This window comes from Chrysemys picta, chromosome 21 (genome assembly GCF_011386835.1).
Source record: "Chrysemys picta bellii isolate R12L10 chromosome 21, ASM1138683v2, whole genome shotgun sequence".
Taxonomy (NCBI): domain Eukaryota; kingdom Metazoa; phylum Chordata; order Testudines; family Emydidae; genus Chrysemys; species Chrysemys picta.
The window spans coordinates 6,103,346-6,121,101 of NC_088811.1; the positions used below are offsets into that span (position 1 = coordinate 6,103,346).

At 44.2% G+C, this 17,756-nt stretch overlaps 1 protein-coding gene across 3 annotated transcripts in view; it reads right to left on the bottom strand.

Moving 5' to 3' along the window:
* Nucleotides 1–2,556: 2,556 nt before the first annotated feature.
* Nucleotides 2,557–17,756, bottom strand: part of GABRD (gamma-aminobutyric acid type A receptor subunit delta) — a 45,944-nt gene continuing 30,744 nt past the window's right edge. For 2 of the 3 annotated variants that reach the window (XM_005292949.5, XM_065575239.1), the window contains exons 3-10: nucleotides 15,701–15,813; nucleotides 13,303–13,370; nucleotides 11,979–12,199; nucleotides 10,192–10,274; nucleotides 6,861–6,998; nucleotides 5,751–5,906; nucleotides 4,984–5,195; nucleotides 2,557–3,540 (exon numbers count right to left, since the gene is read on the bottom strand). In XM_005292949.5, coding sequence (XP_005293006.1) covers nucleotides 3,241–3,540; nucleotides 4,984–5,195; nucleotides 5,751–5,906; nucleotides 6,861–6,998; nucleotides 10,192–10,274; nucleotides 11,979–12,199; nucleotides 13,303–13,370; nucleotides 15,701–15,813 — 1,291 coding nt within the window. In that variant the 3' untranslated portion in view covers nucleotides 2,557–3,240. Of the gene's footprint in view, nucleotides 3,541–4,983; nucleotides 5,196–5,750; nucleotides 5,907–6,860; nucleotides 6,999–10,191; nucleotides 10,275–11,978; nucleotides 12,200–13,302; nucleotides 13,371–15,700; nucleotides 15,814–15,921; nucleotides 16,676–17,756 lie in introns of those variants that run through there. The other variant, XM_042852833.2, reaches the window with a different exon arrangement.

Genomic DNA, 17,756 nt, shown 5'->3' on the forward strand with positions numbered 1-17,756 from the left:
CTCCGCCAACTTTAATGAGTTACACCATGGAGAAGAGGTGAAGAGAATCAGGCACAACGACTTTCCTAAAGTGGGCTGTTATTGTGTCACCATCAAAAGCACTAGGCAGAACGTTTTAGACCTATCAGCGTCACAGCTTACCTTTCCCCAGGAGACTGGTTTCTGCCGTCTGTGTCATGACATTGCTTTACCAGCACAACATCAGGATGTAAAACAAGGGACTGGATGCTCAACTGGGGCACACTCATGCTGAGATTGGGGGAAAGCAAGTGTGACCCTAAACCACCTTCACAACAGCCTTGATCCCAGGGATTTCCAAGGACCGAATCATCCCCAAGCACCCCCAGGTTAGTGCAATGATAGCTTTGGGGCTGTTGGAGCAGCGCAAAAAGGGATGTAGGAGGAGGCCAAGGAGTTGGCCCAAGATCAGGAGAGAAGTAGCTGTTTACTAAAGGAAAAGCATTTTAATACCACGCTTCAGCTCTGGTTTCATTCCGCTCTGCTCTTCACAGTTACGTATCACAGTAATGCTGAGCCAGTCAGCGGCAAAGGTCACGCATGTGCGAGCAAAGTGGGGTGAAGTGGAGCCCCCTTAGCAACTGGAACTCAGACTACGGAGGAGCTGATAGTGACCACAGACTTCAGTGCCTTCAGACAGAACTCAGTGCAAGCCTAGTCTTCCCACAACAGCAACCACCTCCAAGAAAATGAAGAGAGAAGCCCCGTCCCAACCACACACGTTAAAAAACCCGCAAAATTTCATCTTCAACCTCACCCAGGAGGTTGCTGATATCTAGTCTCTTTGTTGAGCTCTTTCTTGCTTTAATTTAATGTCGGATGTCCTCAGACACTACAGTGATAAGCACCAGGTAGGAAGATAGATAGATAATTCCTACCTTTTCTGTAGTGCGTTTCACCCATAAATCTCAAAGCACTTTACAACGAAGGTCAGTATTGTTATCCCCATTTCTTACAGATGGGGAAATCGAGGCACAGGGATGTAAAGTGGCTTGCTCAAGGTCACCTAGCAGGTCAGTGGCAGAATTCGGAATAGAATTCAGGTGTCCAGTGCTCTATCCACCAGGCCAAATTTCCTGGATGGATAGTTAGATTTGTGGAACACCCGTGGTTTGATGTCAGTTTGCATCTTCCATCACATAGCTGGCAGAAAGTTTTCCCATTCTGAGACAAACTGGAGATTTAAGTGAACATAAGCTTGATTTATGAAGGGAATATATTTTCTATTATAGCTCAGTTCAGGATCATTTATTTTTCTTCCTTAGTGATATTGGATGATTTTTATTCTAAGTTATAAATCTGACTCGATTAAAAATAAAAAGTGGACACTCCATCTTTCAGCCCTGGTCATGTGGAATCAAACCACATGTCAGAGGGAAGTCAGTCAAGGGGAATGAGAGTTTTGCACTTTGATCAAACGCGTCCACCATTCTTACTGCAATTACAAGTATTAATAACTGCCAACTTCAAGCTCCTCGTCTTCCGGGCCCAGCACAGCTCTGCCCTTGCCAAGTACATCTGTGCTCTTGTTTAATCTTGCACCCCACCCCCCACCCCATCCTCGCTCCCTGCTGCTTCTTTTGTCTCCCCCTCCTACTCTGGCTTCACATTTTCTTTTGTGTCGCTCTTTGTGCTCGGAACTACCTCCCACTTTCCAGGCACCAAGAGTGGTCCCTCCCATCTCTAAACCCATTCCACTTGCAAAGCCTCCGACGCTGGTCTCCTATGCTAACAATAGCTCCTCTGCCTGTTCTCTTATCCTGTTCATTCTGCTCATCTGAAGGCCAGATTCTGATATCTGTACTTATGGTGAATGCCACCTTACCCCACTGAAATCAATGGAACCACATATGAACAACAGTTCTCCTCAGTGTAAGTAAAGGTAACAGAATCTGGCCCAGAGTAAGGGAGAGCTGGTGAGTACCCACAGATTCCATTACTGTCAATCCCAATGAAGCAACCAGGAGTTGTGGGTACTCAGCATCTCCCAGGATCAGGCCCCTTTGACTGTCAGTACAAAATGTTCAAAAGCATCTAAGCGACTTAGGAGAAAATTATGACTTTTCATAAGTACCTTTGGCACTTAGAAGCCTAACAGGGAAATTTTCAAAAGCACAAATGGTTGCTAGGTACCTGACTCTCACTGAAAGCCAATGAGACTTAGGCTCCCCAGTGCTTAAGTCTTTTTGGAAAATGGGATCGAGGCTCCTAATCACTTCAGTGTTTTTGAAAATTTTACCCTAAGTCCTTTTGGACAAGGACCCTAGGCTCAGCCTGTGTTTTTAAATCACTTTGTCCATTTATGGTGCAATTACATTGGCAAATAGCAATATACAGGAAGTCATAAGAACATAAGAACGGCTGTACTGGGACAGACCAAAGGTCCATCTAGCCCAGTATCCTGTCTACCGACACTGGCCAATGCCAGGTGCCCCAGAGGGCGTGAACCTAACAGGTAATGATCAAGTCTACGCAGTTAAAGAAAGACTTTCCTTAACTTAGATCTGAAATACAACACAGTGGATATTAACAATTCAGTTAAGTTCTATACAATATATTTTATTTCATGCTGTGACTAAAGAAGAGAATCAAAAGTGTTCTAAATACTTTATCCAAGACAAATAATAATTAAAGAAAAACCCTCTGCCTTGCTCTGCTCCCAATACTTCAATCCCGCGGTCTTCACATGTAGAGATCACTGCCATTTTCCTACCCCCGTTAAACTTGAATTGTCCCACAACTGGCATGACACAGAAAAGTCGCTCCCATGTAAAAACATGAGATTAGCTGTGGTGTAAGAAAGGACATGGTAAGAGTATGGGAAAAATCAGAGCCTCGTTGTCTGCTGACCTTTGAAAAGGGAAAATAACCAACTGTGCTTTAGGATTTGGTGGTGGCACCTTCACTGAAGATATGTACATGTGACAAATTGTTTCAAGATGAGATGGGGAACAAAGGATCCTTGGATTGTTTGGCAGAGTTTAGTAATAACAAATATATCAAACCAAATTGGTAATGGCCAATTTTCCCCCCTCCCAGTTTTAGCTGGAGTTGATTGTAGGAGCCAAACAAAAATGATACTCTGCTGCATTTGAGAAATATCTTCAGTGCATTGGAAAGCACTTTGACAAGAAATGGACCAATACAGTTTCTTCAGTTACTCTGTACTGTCTGAGCATAATTCTGGCCCACAGTTTACCTCCTGGGAGCACATTTTTGTTCTTACATTGTGTAAGCAACCCAGTAGATAACATTGACTGCTGCAAAGGCTGCTGGGAACACTGCCCTGGCGTAAATATCGATGGTGTCAGCATCAATGGGCTTGAAGAGGGACTTTAAGCCACTCTTTTTCTCCAGTTTAGTTTCTTGCTGCTTCTTTGTCTCTCCAGTTTCGACTTCTACAGAGCCATATGATCCGGGTAGGGTTTTGGGAGCTCGGTGCTGCCGGTTGGAAATGGCCAGTTCCTGGTTCACACCCGCAACGGAAAGGGAAAACAAAACAATGGCGTTCTTCACATTGATCTGCAAATGAAAGAGAAGAACCTCTTATGACAATCTGCATGGGAAGAGAGTCAGAATACTTAATCAGAGCTAGCCAGGTGGCCTAATGGTCTGACATGCAGGAGAGCCAAATGTGATGGACAGTACTTGGTTCCAGTGCTAGCAGTGGCTGATGGAGCTGTGAATGGCTCTGTTCTGCCATGCAGGAGACTCAGGAGTCAATTCTGGTTATAATTTTACATTCCCTGGACTATTGCAGGGGCTTGAGGCACTGCAGAGGCAGCATGCTCGGCCCTGGGCTGGTTCACAAGTGGTATTGATCCACTCCAAAGAGACTGTTACCCAGCTGAAAGGATAACTGATTGGCCTGAAACACAGGGTGGGTCCTGTAAGGCTGTGGATGCTCCTGGGTAGGTTTCAGTAAAGAGCGCAGATCAATTGTATCTGCTAGCAGCTTAGCAAGATTAATTAATAAACAATAAAATAATAATAAATAATCATAATAAAAATCAAGTCCAGGGATTCACATGCCTGCAGATTTGTGGGGGGAAATTTGCAAACTGTGGATTGTCAAAAGCATTTTCCCCTAATCAATTCATTCTGCTTCATCAGCCATTTAAAGGGCATGAAGGGAACAACTGAGCTATCTAGAATTAAGAGGTCCAGGAAGGAATTTCACATGAGCAATTGCTTTGTTCTTGCAACCTGTTGCATAAGTCTACTTTGGAACACAAGTTGTATTCATGCTGAGCAAAATAGGATCTATCTGGAATCCATTGCACACAATGGAGAATTTAATCTCCATGGGACAACACTGAAGACAATGGGCATGTTCTCAGGGTTGCTGAAGCCCTTTTATGGTCCTCTTGCCAGGCAAAGGGCCCATAAGTAAATAACTATCTGAGAATATCCTTGGGGCGTGGGGCCTCCCCGGCTGGTGTAGAACTGGCATAAGGGCTCTATACTGGCCCTGCTCCTGGCTGGTGTGTGTGGGGGGGGGGGCATACTGGGGACTATTTGAATAGAGCACATTGGGGTTGCTCTAATCTACACTCAGGGCTGGACATGTCTCCAAAGGTCCTGTATATCTCTAGAATACAAGGAACACAAATGTAACTTAAAAGCCCCTTTGTGTCCCTTCCCTCCCACTCCCCCACCCTGTCCCAAACACAGGAACAGAATGAGAATCAGTCCCAACCGCTTGTGGCATGGGGATGATTGGTTATCGGCTCTGTATCCTGTTAATTGTTCTGAGCTGGTTTTGACTTGTACTGCCAACAGGCAGCAATCAGCATGGTGGCATTCAGGGGCTAAACACTCACATGGTGGGGTTAACAACTCAGGGAATGACTTTACCAAAGGGCAGCATAGGGGAGTATTTACTCTGGCTGAAGACAAGGTTATAATCCAGGGTGGTTGTTTTTCAAAGCCTTCCATGGCGCCACCAGTACACAGCTTACTGACCTCTCCACTCTGTCTGCTCGCCTTCATCTTGTCTTTTTGCTTTTTCATGTAGTCCGCATTGAAATGTGCAAATGCATATTCCACCAGAGCAGCAAAGACAAACACGTAGCAAATCCAGAAGTAAACATCTAGTGCCTTGATGGCAGAGGCTCGTGGGAGTGAAGATCGGGCACTGACCATCAAAGTGGTCATAGTAAGAACTGTAGTTATACCTGGGGAAGAGCATGAGAAGCTTGGCTTAGAGTTCTGTAACACATCCCAATGGTAATAAACAATCACTTCTATCTAGAGAGGAGCTGGCTGAGATTTTCAAAGCTAGCTAGGGGATGTGGGCACCCACTTCTGAACTGGGTACCCAATGCCCAAGGCAGCTCTGAAAATCTCAATGTAGCTTCTGTTACCAGACACAGATAGACAGATCCATTAGAACAACCCCTGGAGAGTCTTTTCTATTCTTAGCACCTGCTCCTCTTACTCAGGACTTCAGTGGGAGTAAGGGCTGCAGCACTGTCTCTTTATTAGTAGTGTCTATTGTTTTTAGGGATACAATATAACAGCATTAAACTTTTATTTTCCATCCTTTATTAGTTCATTCTGCCCTGTCAGAAGCATCCGCCAGTGACAGACACTGAAGCATTAAGAAAACCCGCTGAAGGACTTATTGGTTTGCCAGTGCAGACACAGCATTCATAAATGTGCTTTGTTCCAATAATGGCACACCTTCACATGTCCTCCCTTTCAAGATCCCAACACCACAATCTTTTTACCTAGTGACACTCTAGCAGGCACAGCTGATTGGCTGATCCAGAAGGAAACCCATGACATGGCCACCAGTAAGATGGAAGGCACGTAAGACTGAATGATGTAAACACCTCGATTCCGCCGCAGGTGGAAGTGGAGACTGAGCCTGGGAAACTGACCCGCTGGTGGGAAGAGTGGGCAAAGGACAAATATAAAGTTGTGTGTTAGAAGGTTGGCTTTACAATTACACAGTTAATAAAAGAATATACAAGAGTAATGACGCTGATTTGCACTTTTACATCATCTTTCATTCAAGGGTCACAAAGGGCTTTACATCAATTAAGCCTCATAAAACCCCTGTGAGGCAACATAGTTAGTGTCAGCATTGTTAGTCCTAAGACTAGGTCAAGTGACTTGCCCTGGGTTGTATAGTGAGTCAGTAGCAGAGCAAAAATAGATTTCAGGAGTCCAGATTCCTAATCCCTTGCTCTAACGACACTGTTTCAAAATGTGATCTGCCTTAAGGTTTTTATAATCTGCGGCGGAAAGTCCTACAGACACTAAATTTAGATTTTTTTAAAATATCATGTTAATTTAAAACTAACAGGGAAAGAGCTTGATGGATAAGGGGGCTGCATAAATGAGCATTTAACTACATGTAAGAGGATAAAAATCAGTAGGGAAGAAATGACTTCAAGCTTTTACAAACATTGCAATAGGCAGGCTAGTATGTATGTGTACCACTACCCTCTAGTGGATGGAATCAGAACTACTCAACTTGATATCATAAGCACAATATTATTAGGAATAATGGAGATTCTCCTATAGCCTGAATTGCAAATTAGAGCAGGAGGATCTGAGTTCTAGCTCTGCTGTTGCTGTGAAGTGCTGACTGGAAGCCATGTGCAGCCTTATGGCAAACACAAAGCCCAGGACGGCTATGGATTTGTCACAATATACTGCAATGACTACCCAAGGGACCAGCAAAAAATGTATGTCTCTTTAGGTACGAGCTAAATAAAATTGTACTGGAAATCAGATGGACACATTAAACTGGTTACTTAAGAGAGGGGATTGTCTATTACAGATAATGGAGGCTGACAGCATGTCTGCAATGAAGTGACAGAATCTGGTACCAGATTTGAAGTTCATCATTTCTCTTGTGAAGCGGTAATTAGTGATTGTGAACTGAGCAAGCTGCAGTTTATCCAGTCCATGGATCTCCTCCTGGTTTTCTGACCAGTGGTACACGATATCCTCTGAAGCGTAGCCATCTGCCAAAAGAAGCTGAATAAATGCAAAGGTTTGGGGGAAAATAAAGATTGATGGGCTCAAAGTGAAACTCAGATGACTCTGCCATGCTGCTCATCATCAATCCCACAGCAAACATGTTGTGTTTCAATCTGGATAACTCAATGTCCTATCAACAGTGAAGTTGCCAGTGACCCAGCCGGAATAGCGTTCCCTCAAAGGGGAGAATCCAGGCTAGCCCACACTGTTCAGAACTTTGGAAGAGTTTTGAAGTGGAGAACACAACTTAAAAATAAGCTTTTAAAAAAAACCTAAGAGCAACAGAAAATGGCCATGGTGTTTTTTGTTTACATTCCAATGGAAACAGTTGGAAAACAAACTAATAAAAGAATATTTCCTTTGCAGTGTTTGCAATCCAAACACAGCAACATTATGCTAAGGCATGAGAATCTGACGACAAATTAAAGCTGAATGGAGTAGCACATTTTCATTATCCAAACTGACAGAACTGCAAAACAGCAACCAAGCAGCAAGATTAGTGAAAAGTAAATTAGATTGTTAATGATTCCTTCAGGTTGAATCATCTAAAGTGTTCATTCATAACACAGGTAAAATCAATGGTTTTTTTACATCTATAAGGGTAGATTCTGTGCTGCTTCCAATACTTTTGTGCCAGTCAAGCAAAGCGGATGGAGCAAAGACTGGTCACAACCCCAACACTGGGGATTATCCCAATGTCATGGGCAGGCATAGAGCCAATGAAGCTAGCCCCTGCATCACCCTTTCTGAAGGCCCTGGTGCAGAGGACATATCAGAGGTAAAGACAGGCAAGACGGGCCATGAGGTGATCCACGGAGGCTACTCTAACTTGTACCTTTGGGGCGAAGGTGAGGCAGGGAATCAGAGAGTTATACTCAGCCACCTGGCATCTCATCACCCCCATGCTGTGCCCTGCAGAAGTTAGACACCGCAGAGAATCTGTTCCCTAATGTGTAACCTGTCAGCATCCCCTTACTAGTGAGAAATGGCTGTCTAGATAGAAATAGAGCAAGGTATCTTGTAACAGCACTAAGAATGGATCACACCAATGCTGCAGGAAGGTGGGAATACACAGTCACCTTGGTTTGGATTAGGAGTTGCCTAGCAGAAACCCGGCATGTGGAAACAACAGGGGGAAAGTTTCCCCTGGTTTTGCTTTAATATGTTTGTTTAAAGAGGCTTTATTTCTACTTATGTTTATTACATTGAAATAAAAATCCTCAAATTAAATAAATAAAAAAAATCCCTGCAAAACTTGCCGGGAGAGTGAATTGATTGCTAGTTCATTGTCTGGTCCCTCTGCATTTGCTTATTACATAAGTAAAACTGCAGACTGCTATTTCTGACAGGATGAAAATGTATTGTGGTTAACTGCCTAGAAAACAGAGTCAATGCTATGAAAGAAAGAGAGCGACTGACGCTCACCCTAATGTGGCAATGTGTTTGCCCCTGCTCAGGTACTCTGCTAGTCCTAAATCTCTGGAAACATCAGGACTCTACTCTCCCATTGAAGTAGCCACAAAAGGCCAAATTCACTGCTGTCAATGAGTAGTGCCTGCTTACGTCAGTCATGAATTTGTCCCCAAAGCATTAAGGCTAATGGGAATTACACACTGATTAAGAGGAGAATGGCGCCTGAGTAGAATATAGACACAATTTATACAGGTTTCCCACGTAAGCACTAAATAGAACGTCACCAGTCTATAGCCCAGGATCTGACTGACTCCTGTGTAGGGGTGAGGTGTTGCCAAGGAAAGACAGAGCCCTTTACGGGGGCTAGTCACAATAACAGTCCCCACACACATGGAATTCTGCCCCTCTTGATTTCTCTTAGAGAAAAAAAAACACTCAGAAGTTTGCACTGGGGCCCAGTCTCTCTGTACGCTCTGCTTTGTCTCTCAGGGCCTGATCCAAAGCCCACTGAAGTTAACAGAAAGACTCCCACTGATTTCAGGGGGCTTTGGATCAGGCCCTAAGCTTCCAATTCTCCATGTCCAATGGGAATAGACAACTTGCTGGATTCAGTTCTATAGTTCTGGACTGCAGCTAGGATTGCCAACTTTCTACTCACACAAAACGAATACCCTTGCCCCTCCCCCCCCCAAGGCCCCACACCTGTCCTGCACCTTCCCTGAGGCCCCACCCCCATTCACTCCATTCCCCCTCCCTCTGTCGCTCGCTCTCCCTACCCTCACTCACTCATTTTCACCAGGCTGGCTCAAGGGGTTGGGGTGCGGGAGGGGGTACGGACTCCAGCTGGGGGTGAGGGCTCTGGGGTGCAGCCAGAAATGAGGAATTCAAGGTGCAGGACGGGGCTCCGGACTGAGGCAGTGGGTTGGGTTGGGTTGGGATGAAGGAGGGGAAGGGGAGGAGGGCCGGGAGTGCGGGCTCTGGGGTGGGGCTGGGGATGAGGGGTTTGGGGTGCATAAGGGTGCTCCTGGCTGGGACCAAGGGTTTGGGGCATGCGGGGGGGGGGGTGAGGGCTCTGGCTGAGGGTGCAGATGGGTACTCCAGACTGGGATTGAGGGGTTCGGAGGGCAGGAGGGAGTCAGGGGTGCAGTGGTTCCTCAAGCAGCTCCCACCTCCCAGAAGCAGCAGCATGTTCTCCCTCCGGCTCCTACATGGAGGTGCGGCCAGGTGGTTCTGCGCACTGCCCCTTCCGCAGACACCACCCCCGCAGCTCCCATTGACCACGGTTTCTGGCCAATGGGAGCTGGGAAGCCTGCACGTGTGGCGGGGGCAGCATGCAGAACCCCCTTGCTGCCCCTACACGTAGGCGACGGAGGGGAGACATGCCGCTGCTTCTGGGAGCCACACGGAGACAAGGCAGGCAGGGAGCCCGCCTTAGCCCTGCTGCGCCACCAACGACTTTTAACAGCCCGGTCAGCAGTGCTGACCGGAGCCGCCAGGGTCCCTTTTCAACCGGGCATTCCGGTCGAAAGCAAAACACCTGGCAACCCTAACTGCAGCAGTTTTGAACTAGTGCTGTAAGACTCTATAACCTGATGCCCAAACTTGGAATCAAGGGAATTGGTGTTGGGCCTTATATTTACTAAATCCAAAACAGTCCTTGTGTTTGATTGATTTAAGTTGACACACAGAACCAAGGATTATCTATGCAGGCTTTCAACAGAACATATGTTATAGGCACCACTGTGCTCAGACTTTCGTACTCACAGCTCTCCAAATCCAGCATGCACTCTTGTTCATCCATGGGATATTTGGTAAGGTCCATGTCACAGGCCACAGTTGAGGTAATCCTGCCCCATTCAAAGAAAATCAAAGTACCAGTTAGTTATATTCAGAGAGGGCTGTAGGCTTTCATAGCTTGACATGTAATTTTCCCCATAATCCAAAGACTGGGTTGGAAACCCTTAACCTACCTCTATTATTAAAATGCCACTCACCCGCATCAACAGGTGGGGGAACTTGATGGGGCTGGCAGTGAAAGGGGGATAGTCCCTCCCAGCAGCAAGGGAGGGAGACACTCACCAAGGGACAATAGGTAGCTCCTTCCCCCAGAAGTCTCTGGCACCCATTGGCCAGCTGATTGGCCAGCATTTGCCAGCTCCCAGGATTTAACTCACTGCAGGAGCTGTGTGGAGCCTCTTTTGGCTCCATTCCAGTATCCCACCCTACCCACCTGAGTTAGGAATGGGAACCCAGCCTGACAGATACTGCAGGTCTAGCCAATCGCCTACTTAGAGGTCAGGAAGGAATTCCTTCCATGTGCCAGTTGGTGGAGAACCAGGGAGGGAGTTTTTTGCAGCATCTGCAAGCCACAGTGGTTTGAGTTGGCACCTGAGGTACTGGGGTGAAGTTGTTTGTCGCAACTTACAGCTGGTTTCCAGTGTGGTTAAGAGAATAAAATGAACGGTTCCCAGAGGCAAAAGATCTGGGATTTTGGTGATGGGCCTTGGGCTCATGTGATAGGATTAGACCTTGTGACCTTCACAGGCCAAGGTCCCCACACTGCTGCACCTTCTGTCCTGCTCACGGCAGGATCTAAGGTGCTAAGACTCAGAGAAAGCTGAGTCCTAGGGGGTAGGCTGAGGAAAGCCTATCCCACGTTATGAGTTATATGGTAAGGAACCCTGTTACCCCCACACTGGAACAAATTAAATGCCTGGTACAGGAGAGTATGGGTAATGGGCAGATAGTGCCTCTTCCCTGTGTTAAAGTTTAATAAAAGCTGTGGCTTGTTGCTTACTTCCATGCATGTCTCTGTCCTCATTTTGCTGCTATGCCCACATCAAAAAACAGTAATACTTTCAAAGCCATTTAGGCTATTATTCTAACCAGTCCTCACAGCACCCCTCTGAGGTAGAGGAAACAGGTACTGAATGGTTAAATGACTTGTTCAAGACCAGATACTACTAAATAAATAAATAAGTACTATTATAGACTTTTGTGAGCCAAATCCATTCTGGTGTAATGTCAATGAAGTTACTCCAGGGATGAATTTGACCCTACAGCTCCAAAGCATTGTGCACACATTAACTTTTTCTCAGAATACTCCTGAGAGGTGGGAAATGTTACTACTGCCATTGCACAGATGGGGAAGTTTAAAGCTGAGAGATTCTAGATGACTTGGCCAAGGTCACTTAGGGAATCAGTGGCAGACTCAACAACAGAACCCAGGAACTCTTTGTTCTGTTCACACTGCCTCTTGGGCTGGTGGCTGTAGAACAACCCCAATTATAGCAGGATTGTGCTCTGTTAATGATGTACTTGTGATTCATGATTACATGATGGGAAACTTGTTACTGTTTCCACAGGTGCCTTTCCAGTGTAGACCCGGCAGAGAGATGAGGGGTCATCAACAGAAATGCATCAGGCTAATGTGGTTTTTTTAGTTTTTTAAAATGAATGGTTGTATTAAAAATAATCTAGGGAAAGGGGGTGATTATTTTTTAGAGTCTATTCAAAAAACTAACACAAGAGAAATCTCTCTCTCTCTTTACCTGATGCTATACAAAATGACTCCATTAGGCTGTAGCCTAATAAGTTTGTTTTCCACAGTCACATCATGGAACCAGGCAGACTTGGCATTTACTATGAACGTATCTGGTATCCAGAGCTTGTCCACAAACCGACTGTCCAAGCCCAGAGTTTCGTTGGTGTGGTTGTAAGACAGCCGGTCGTCTCGCCAGCTCTGATGCAAAAATACTGTCATGGTGTATTCCTAGCACAAGAAGAACCAACAGTTAACAAACCATGTGAAACAAACACAATGATGATATCTTGGGGCCTGGTCAAATTTCATTGTATTAGCCTGGAACATCTAATAGCTGTTTCCTGTGCGCTGGAATATTTTTATACTCAATCAGAATAAAACTGCCTGGACATTTTAATGTCTCTTGTCTGTTTCTACCCATGGATAACCCCAAGATACCCAAGCATGTGTTTAACTGCTCTGATTCAATGGCATTGTCAGGTAGACTGTGTAGCAAGAACTGCATGTCTGTCTGAGACTGATGGGAAGAATCAGGTTAATATCCCTCCTGAGCACCTTTCCTAAGTAGGACCAGTGGTTTTTTGTAGGGTTTTTTTCAGTCAGGTTAAAAAAATAAAAGCCCCAGGTGAATGCAATAGAGAGAGGGGATCAGTGATAAGTCACAACTATAGCTTTAAAAATAAATCTTTCAGGCTTAATAGGCTACAAAAATGCAGTTGATCTTTGCAGTTCTTAGATATATGGTATCGTGACATGCTCTAGAATCTAGCCTGTTGTTTTGTTCAGGGGTATGGGCATGGCTGCGATGGTTAAGGGAGCATCCCACAACTCAGTGGCTTTGCAGAGGGGCAAAAAAGAGGCTGAGCTCCGTAGGCCTCTTTCCAGAAGTGTCCAGGAGGAAGTGGAATTGGAGTAGCAATTGGATTTAATTCTTAAAAATAGTTTTCCTAACAATAAGGGCAACATACTTCAGACTCCAACCCTGCCCTCCCCACTAAGCCAGTTTAAATGGGACATACATAGCCAGATCCCTCGCTGGTGCAAATCAGCGTCGCTCAAGTTAAGATATGCAATGCCAATGTACAGTCACTGAGGATCTGGCCTATGGGCTAGCATGCAGCTGTAAGTCTGTTCTTCATAGGATTTTCCTGTATCAATTTTTCACTTGAAAAAATGTAGGACATTTTTTTCTCTCCTTGCCAATTCATTTCAGCTAGTGATCGTTCTATGTAGAACAATCATATATGCCTAATCAGTTTTCTATACTTCCCACCACCACAGTATAAGCATTCCCAGCTTTCCAGTCTTAACAAGTTTAAATGGCAACTTACCATGTTAACTTCTGAGATGTGGTCAATGCTAGTTACTTCAATCGCTAGGGCAACATTAACAGGAGGGCCTGAGAAAGAGACAGTTAAATTGGGGAGGATATGGTGTAGGGTGACCAGACAGCAAGTGTGAAAAATTGGGACGGGGGTCGGGGGTAATAGGAGCCTATATAAGAAAAAGCCCCAAATAGCAGGACTGTCCCTATAAAATCAGGACATCTGGTCACCCTAATATGGTGTGACTACATATGCACTAGCTTTGTCAATCTTTTCATATGGAGTCAGTTCACAGAAGTGAATCCCTAAATATCCTTTCCCCTGCTCACAGTTTCCCAAAATAAAATCTGTCTTAGAACAATGGGTTTCCAACCTCTTATTGTGATGCCAAGTTTCCATAGAAACCCTCCCATCTAGCCATAAAGAAAGGGAGGTTGGTCATGATCTCTGACAGTTGGTGGCAACCCCTTGAAATCATGACACCTACTTTGAGTATCCAAGTACAGAAATGATCACCACTTGATATGGACCACAAAATGACTTTCCAAAAGTCAGTTCAGATACCATGGTGATAGGAGTGGTGTAAGAACTCAGGGGGAAATAGGAACTGCTTGTATTGCTTAAAGCCTTCAGCTTTAAGGATCAGTGGAAGTAATTTCTTTAACATTTTCAAAGATAAGAAAACTTCACCCCTTTAGAAAGTAGCTGCTTGAGGTGAAAAATAACATTAAGGCTTATGAGAGTGCCAATTAAAGCTGATTATAAACTGACTGACTTGCCAGCGTATCCAGATTCTTAATAGAATTTCTTCTGCCCTGGCAAGCTGGAAGTTTTGCTTCTATTCACATGCATGCTTTGCTAGGTTCATTGTTCTGTAGATTGGGATAGAGTGATCCTTTGGAAAGAACACTGGAAAGGGGGGTTGCTCAATGCTATCTATATGCCCTATGTATGTTGTATTGTTGCTGCAACTCTATAAAGATCCAGGTCCACATACATACACAGGCCACATGGGCATCAGCTGAACTGCACACATGTTCAAAAGGGAAAACAAAATGCCCCTTGAGCTACAGGACAGTCTATAATAGTTGCCAAGTTACTAAGTTTGAAGTCTTATAGTCTCTTTGCAGGCCAGCCACAACCTTGTCAAATTGGCCAAGATTTTCAAAACTGACTAGTGATTTGGGAGGTCTCCATTTTGAGGGGCCCAAACTGAGACACCTTAAAGGGCCATGACTTTCACACACTGCTGAGCCCCCACCTCCTGAAAATCAGGCCCCTTCAAGACATCCCAAGTTGTGCACCCAAAATCACTAGTTGCTTTTGAAAATCTGGGCAACTGATTTTACTTCCTTATAAAGCATTTCAGTAACACTGGGCCCGAAAAGCACAGAGTTATTTTCCTTTTATTTAGTACACTGTTTAAGGTTGATGTCTGCAGACTCACTGGATTGCCCTAAATTCAGAGCACTGCTACGCTTTATATTGTAACCAGGGAACCTGACATCTTGGTATGGTTTTGCCCCAACTCATGGACTGATTTGCTCTTTCACCTGAGAAAAAAAGCCTGTTTAGGGCCTGATCCAACACTCATTGAAGTCAATGAAAAAACTCCCATTGATGAATGGAAAGGAATTAGGCCCTTTGACTTCAACTTTAAAGGACCTGAACAACACCCCAGATCCAAATGCCACTGAAATTTGCAATGACCTGGGACTAGGTGTGGCTCCAAACATTGTGGGTTAGGCCTCTCTCATTTTTAATAACATGTGTGAAACTTGACAGAATCACCGTGCAAGGACTCAGGAGAACATTTTTGCCTTTAGCCCACAATGCATTCACATCCATTGAGTTTTGCTTTGAGCTTCCAATTCAGACAAATGCAAAATCTCAAAGCAAAACTCAGTGGAAACCATCAAGTTTCCCTTACTTTTGCTTTGGAACCAGGTGGAATGGCACAGTGAGCATGGTTTTGACACAATCCTGTAGACTGGCCCAGGTGTACCTGGAAGGTTTGGAAACCTCTTGACAAACCTGCTCTGAGTTTTGTTTTTATTCCAAAGCCACAAAACAAGAGGGTTGTTCATAGTGTGGGGGAAGGAGCGTGATCACAGAGAAACTCTGGCACAGCAAATTCAAATTTGAACTCAAAATTGAAATGATAACTGGTTTGATGCAGCTTTTAATTGGGCTAGATTGTGCCCTGGGACTTTTTGCAAAGGCTGACATAAAAAACAAAACAAACAAAAACCATTCTTACTATTATTATCACTACATCTAAGAGCAAGACATTCACAAACACTTAATTTTATCCAGCAAAGGGCAGACATTCACATTCATTTCAGCCATTAGATTATACAAGGAACACATTAGAAATCAGAAAAGACATAAATCAGACTCTCACCTCCAATTCCAGGCCTGAAATTCCGTGCATATCCTTTCATTAAATCATCCAGATTAGGTAACCAGGATATTTCTATGTTGGAGCCTGTGTAATCTCCAATGTCATTCATTGCTCTGGTTAAAAAAAAACCACACCAAACCATAAGTGTCCAAGCAAGCTTTTAAAACCTCACCATGTGTAGAAAAAATAAAATGTGGCAGAAAAAAAAATAGAAGACTTACATGTACATTACTAGAGCTCTGATAAAATGTAGGCAACTCAGCATGATTGGAGCAGTACTGAGAGTTGATAGGAGGATTGCTTCATTTATTTGTGGGGGTAGGGGACAAATGATGTTTAGACTAAAAGAGAGTGTAGACAAGGCTACAGACTACCTTGGGGACATAAGGTCAAGAACAAATATCTTTTAGTTTGTTTATTTTTCCTCCTAAATAAATAAAACCAAGGTTTAAAATGACTTGATTTATTTTCCTTGTTGTGAAAAAAATAATTGAGAAAGTTAGTCACTGGAACCAAACTAGGATCTTGTTTTTAATTCAACTTCCTTTTTTCCTCCAATATGAAAAAGAAATGGAATACAATTCTGTTATTAATGAATTCTGTGGAACCTGCTTATGGAGGGATGTGGAGATAGAGAGATTTGGTTTATGAAGAAAGACCATAAATCCTGAATTGCTTCACTGCATCTTGATATACAAGGTGTAATTCCAGTTGTAGTGAAGATGTTGTGTGACAAACGTGACTTTACCATAAGCTGGCTTCACTGTGTACTCAACTGACAGCATAATAAAGCAACATACTCATTTAACAGGAATCTTTAAGTGCTCAAATGAAACCAAATATACTATAATTATCATATGAATAACAGAGATTATGTGGAAAAAGTAAGAGCACTGGAGTACCAACATACTCAAAGGCCTTAGCTTATTGATGGCCTAGGCACCATCTATCTACCACTGCTAAGCACCTTCTAGGTGTTCTTGCTGGGTCAGGAAATTGGGACCTCTGGGTTAACAACACAATGTGTTAACACAATTTTAAAGGTGTTAAACTGTGTCTACCCTAGGTGCTTCAAGTCATATTTGCTAACTCCAGTTACCTAATCCAATTTTTAAAAGATCTTCGTTTCCCAAAGCCAACCTGACCCCAGTACTAACAAACCTCAGGCTAGAAAGTATCAATCAAAATGCAAAAATTTTACAATCATTAAAAAAGCAGCCACTGATCTATCCATCCCTCATATAATGGCCATCTCTCTGGTCTCTACAGTCCCACTCTCACAGGTTCTGCAGGGCTTTCTCCTTCATCCACCAAACCGCTGCTTAAGTGAGCTCAGGAACTACTTCTGCCCCAGTTCTAGTGGCCGAGGTACTATACACCAAAGAACACCTTGCGGAGACCATAGAGAAGCCCTGCGAGTTGAATGAACCTGAGACAAATCAGTCATAACATGTGACACCATCAGGGGGCCAAGTTTGCCTTCATCAATTTTTACTCTTCTGGGGGGAGGGAGGGATCTATTCCCTACTGGTGAGATGACAAGAGTTAAACTTCACCTGCAGACACTGGTGACTTAATTCCAGGCCTCTCTCTCTCAAAGATCCAGATCCACCTGGATGTGAAAGAGAATGGAGTTTCTGAGTGGCTCAGTGTGAGATGGAACAGGCAGGATAAAGGATTAGGAGTCCCAAAAAGAGTAAAGGACGTGGAAAATTCCAAAGGTCCTCTTCCTCTTAACTCTGCCCAGAGAGGTGGCGATAATAGGACAGTCATTTTGTGTCAAGGAAAGAACATAAGTGAGCATATGGTAAGGGCTCACTTGCTAAGCCTCATGGAAGGGAAGAGGTGGAGGAGTCCCAGAAAACTACAAAGTACCTCACCTAGTGCATTCAGGAATTTCTTCATCTACCACTGAAATGAAGCTACCTCAATAATGGAGCATAGCAACTAACAGCTCAAAGCAACACTACACAACAGTCAGGAGGTGAAGAACATACCCAGTTGTAACAGCAGGGGAGTTCAGGGAAGAAGAACGTAATTTAGCTGGAATAGAGCC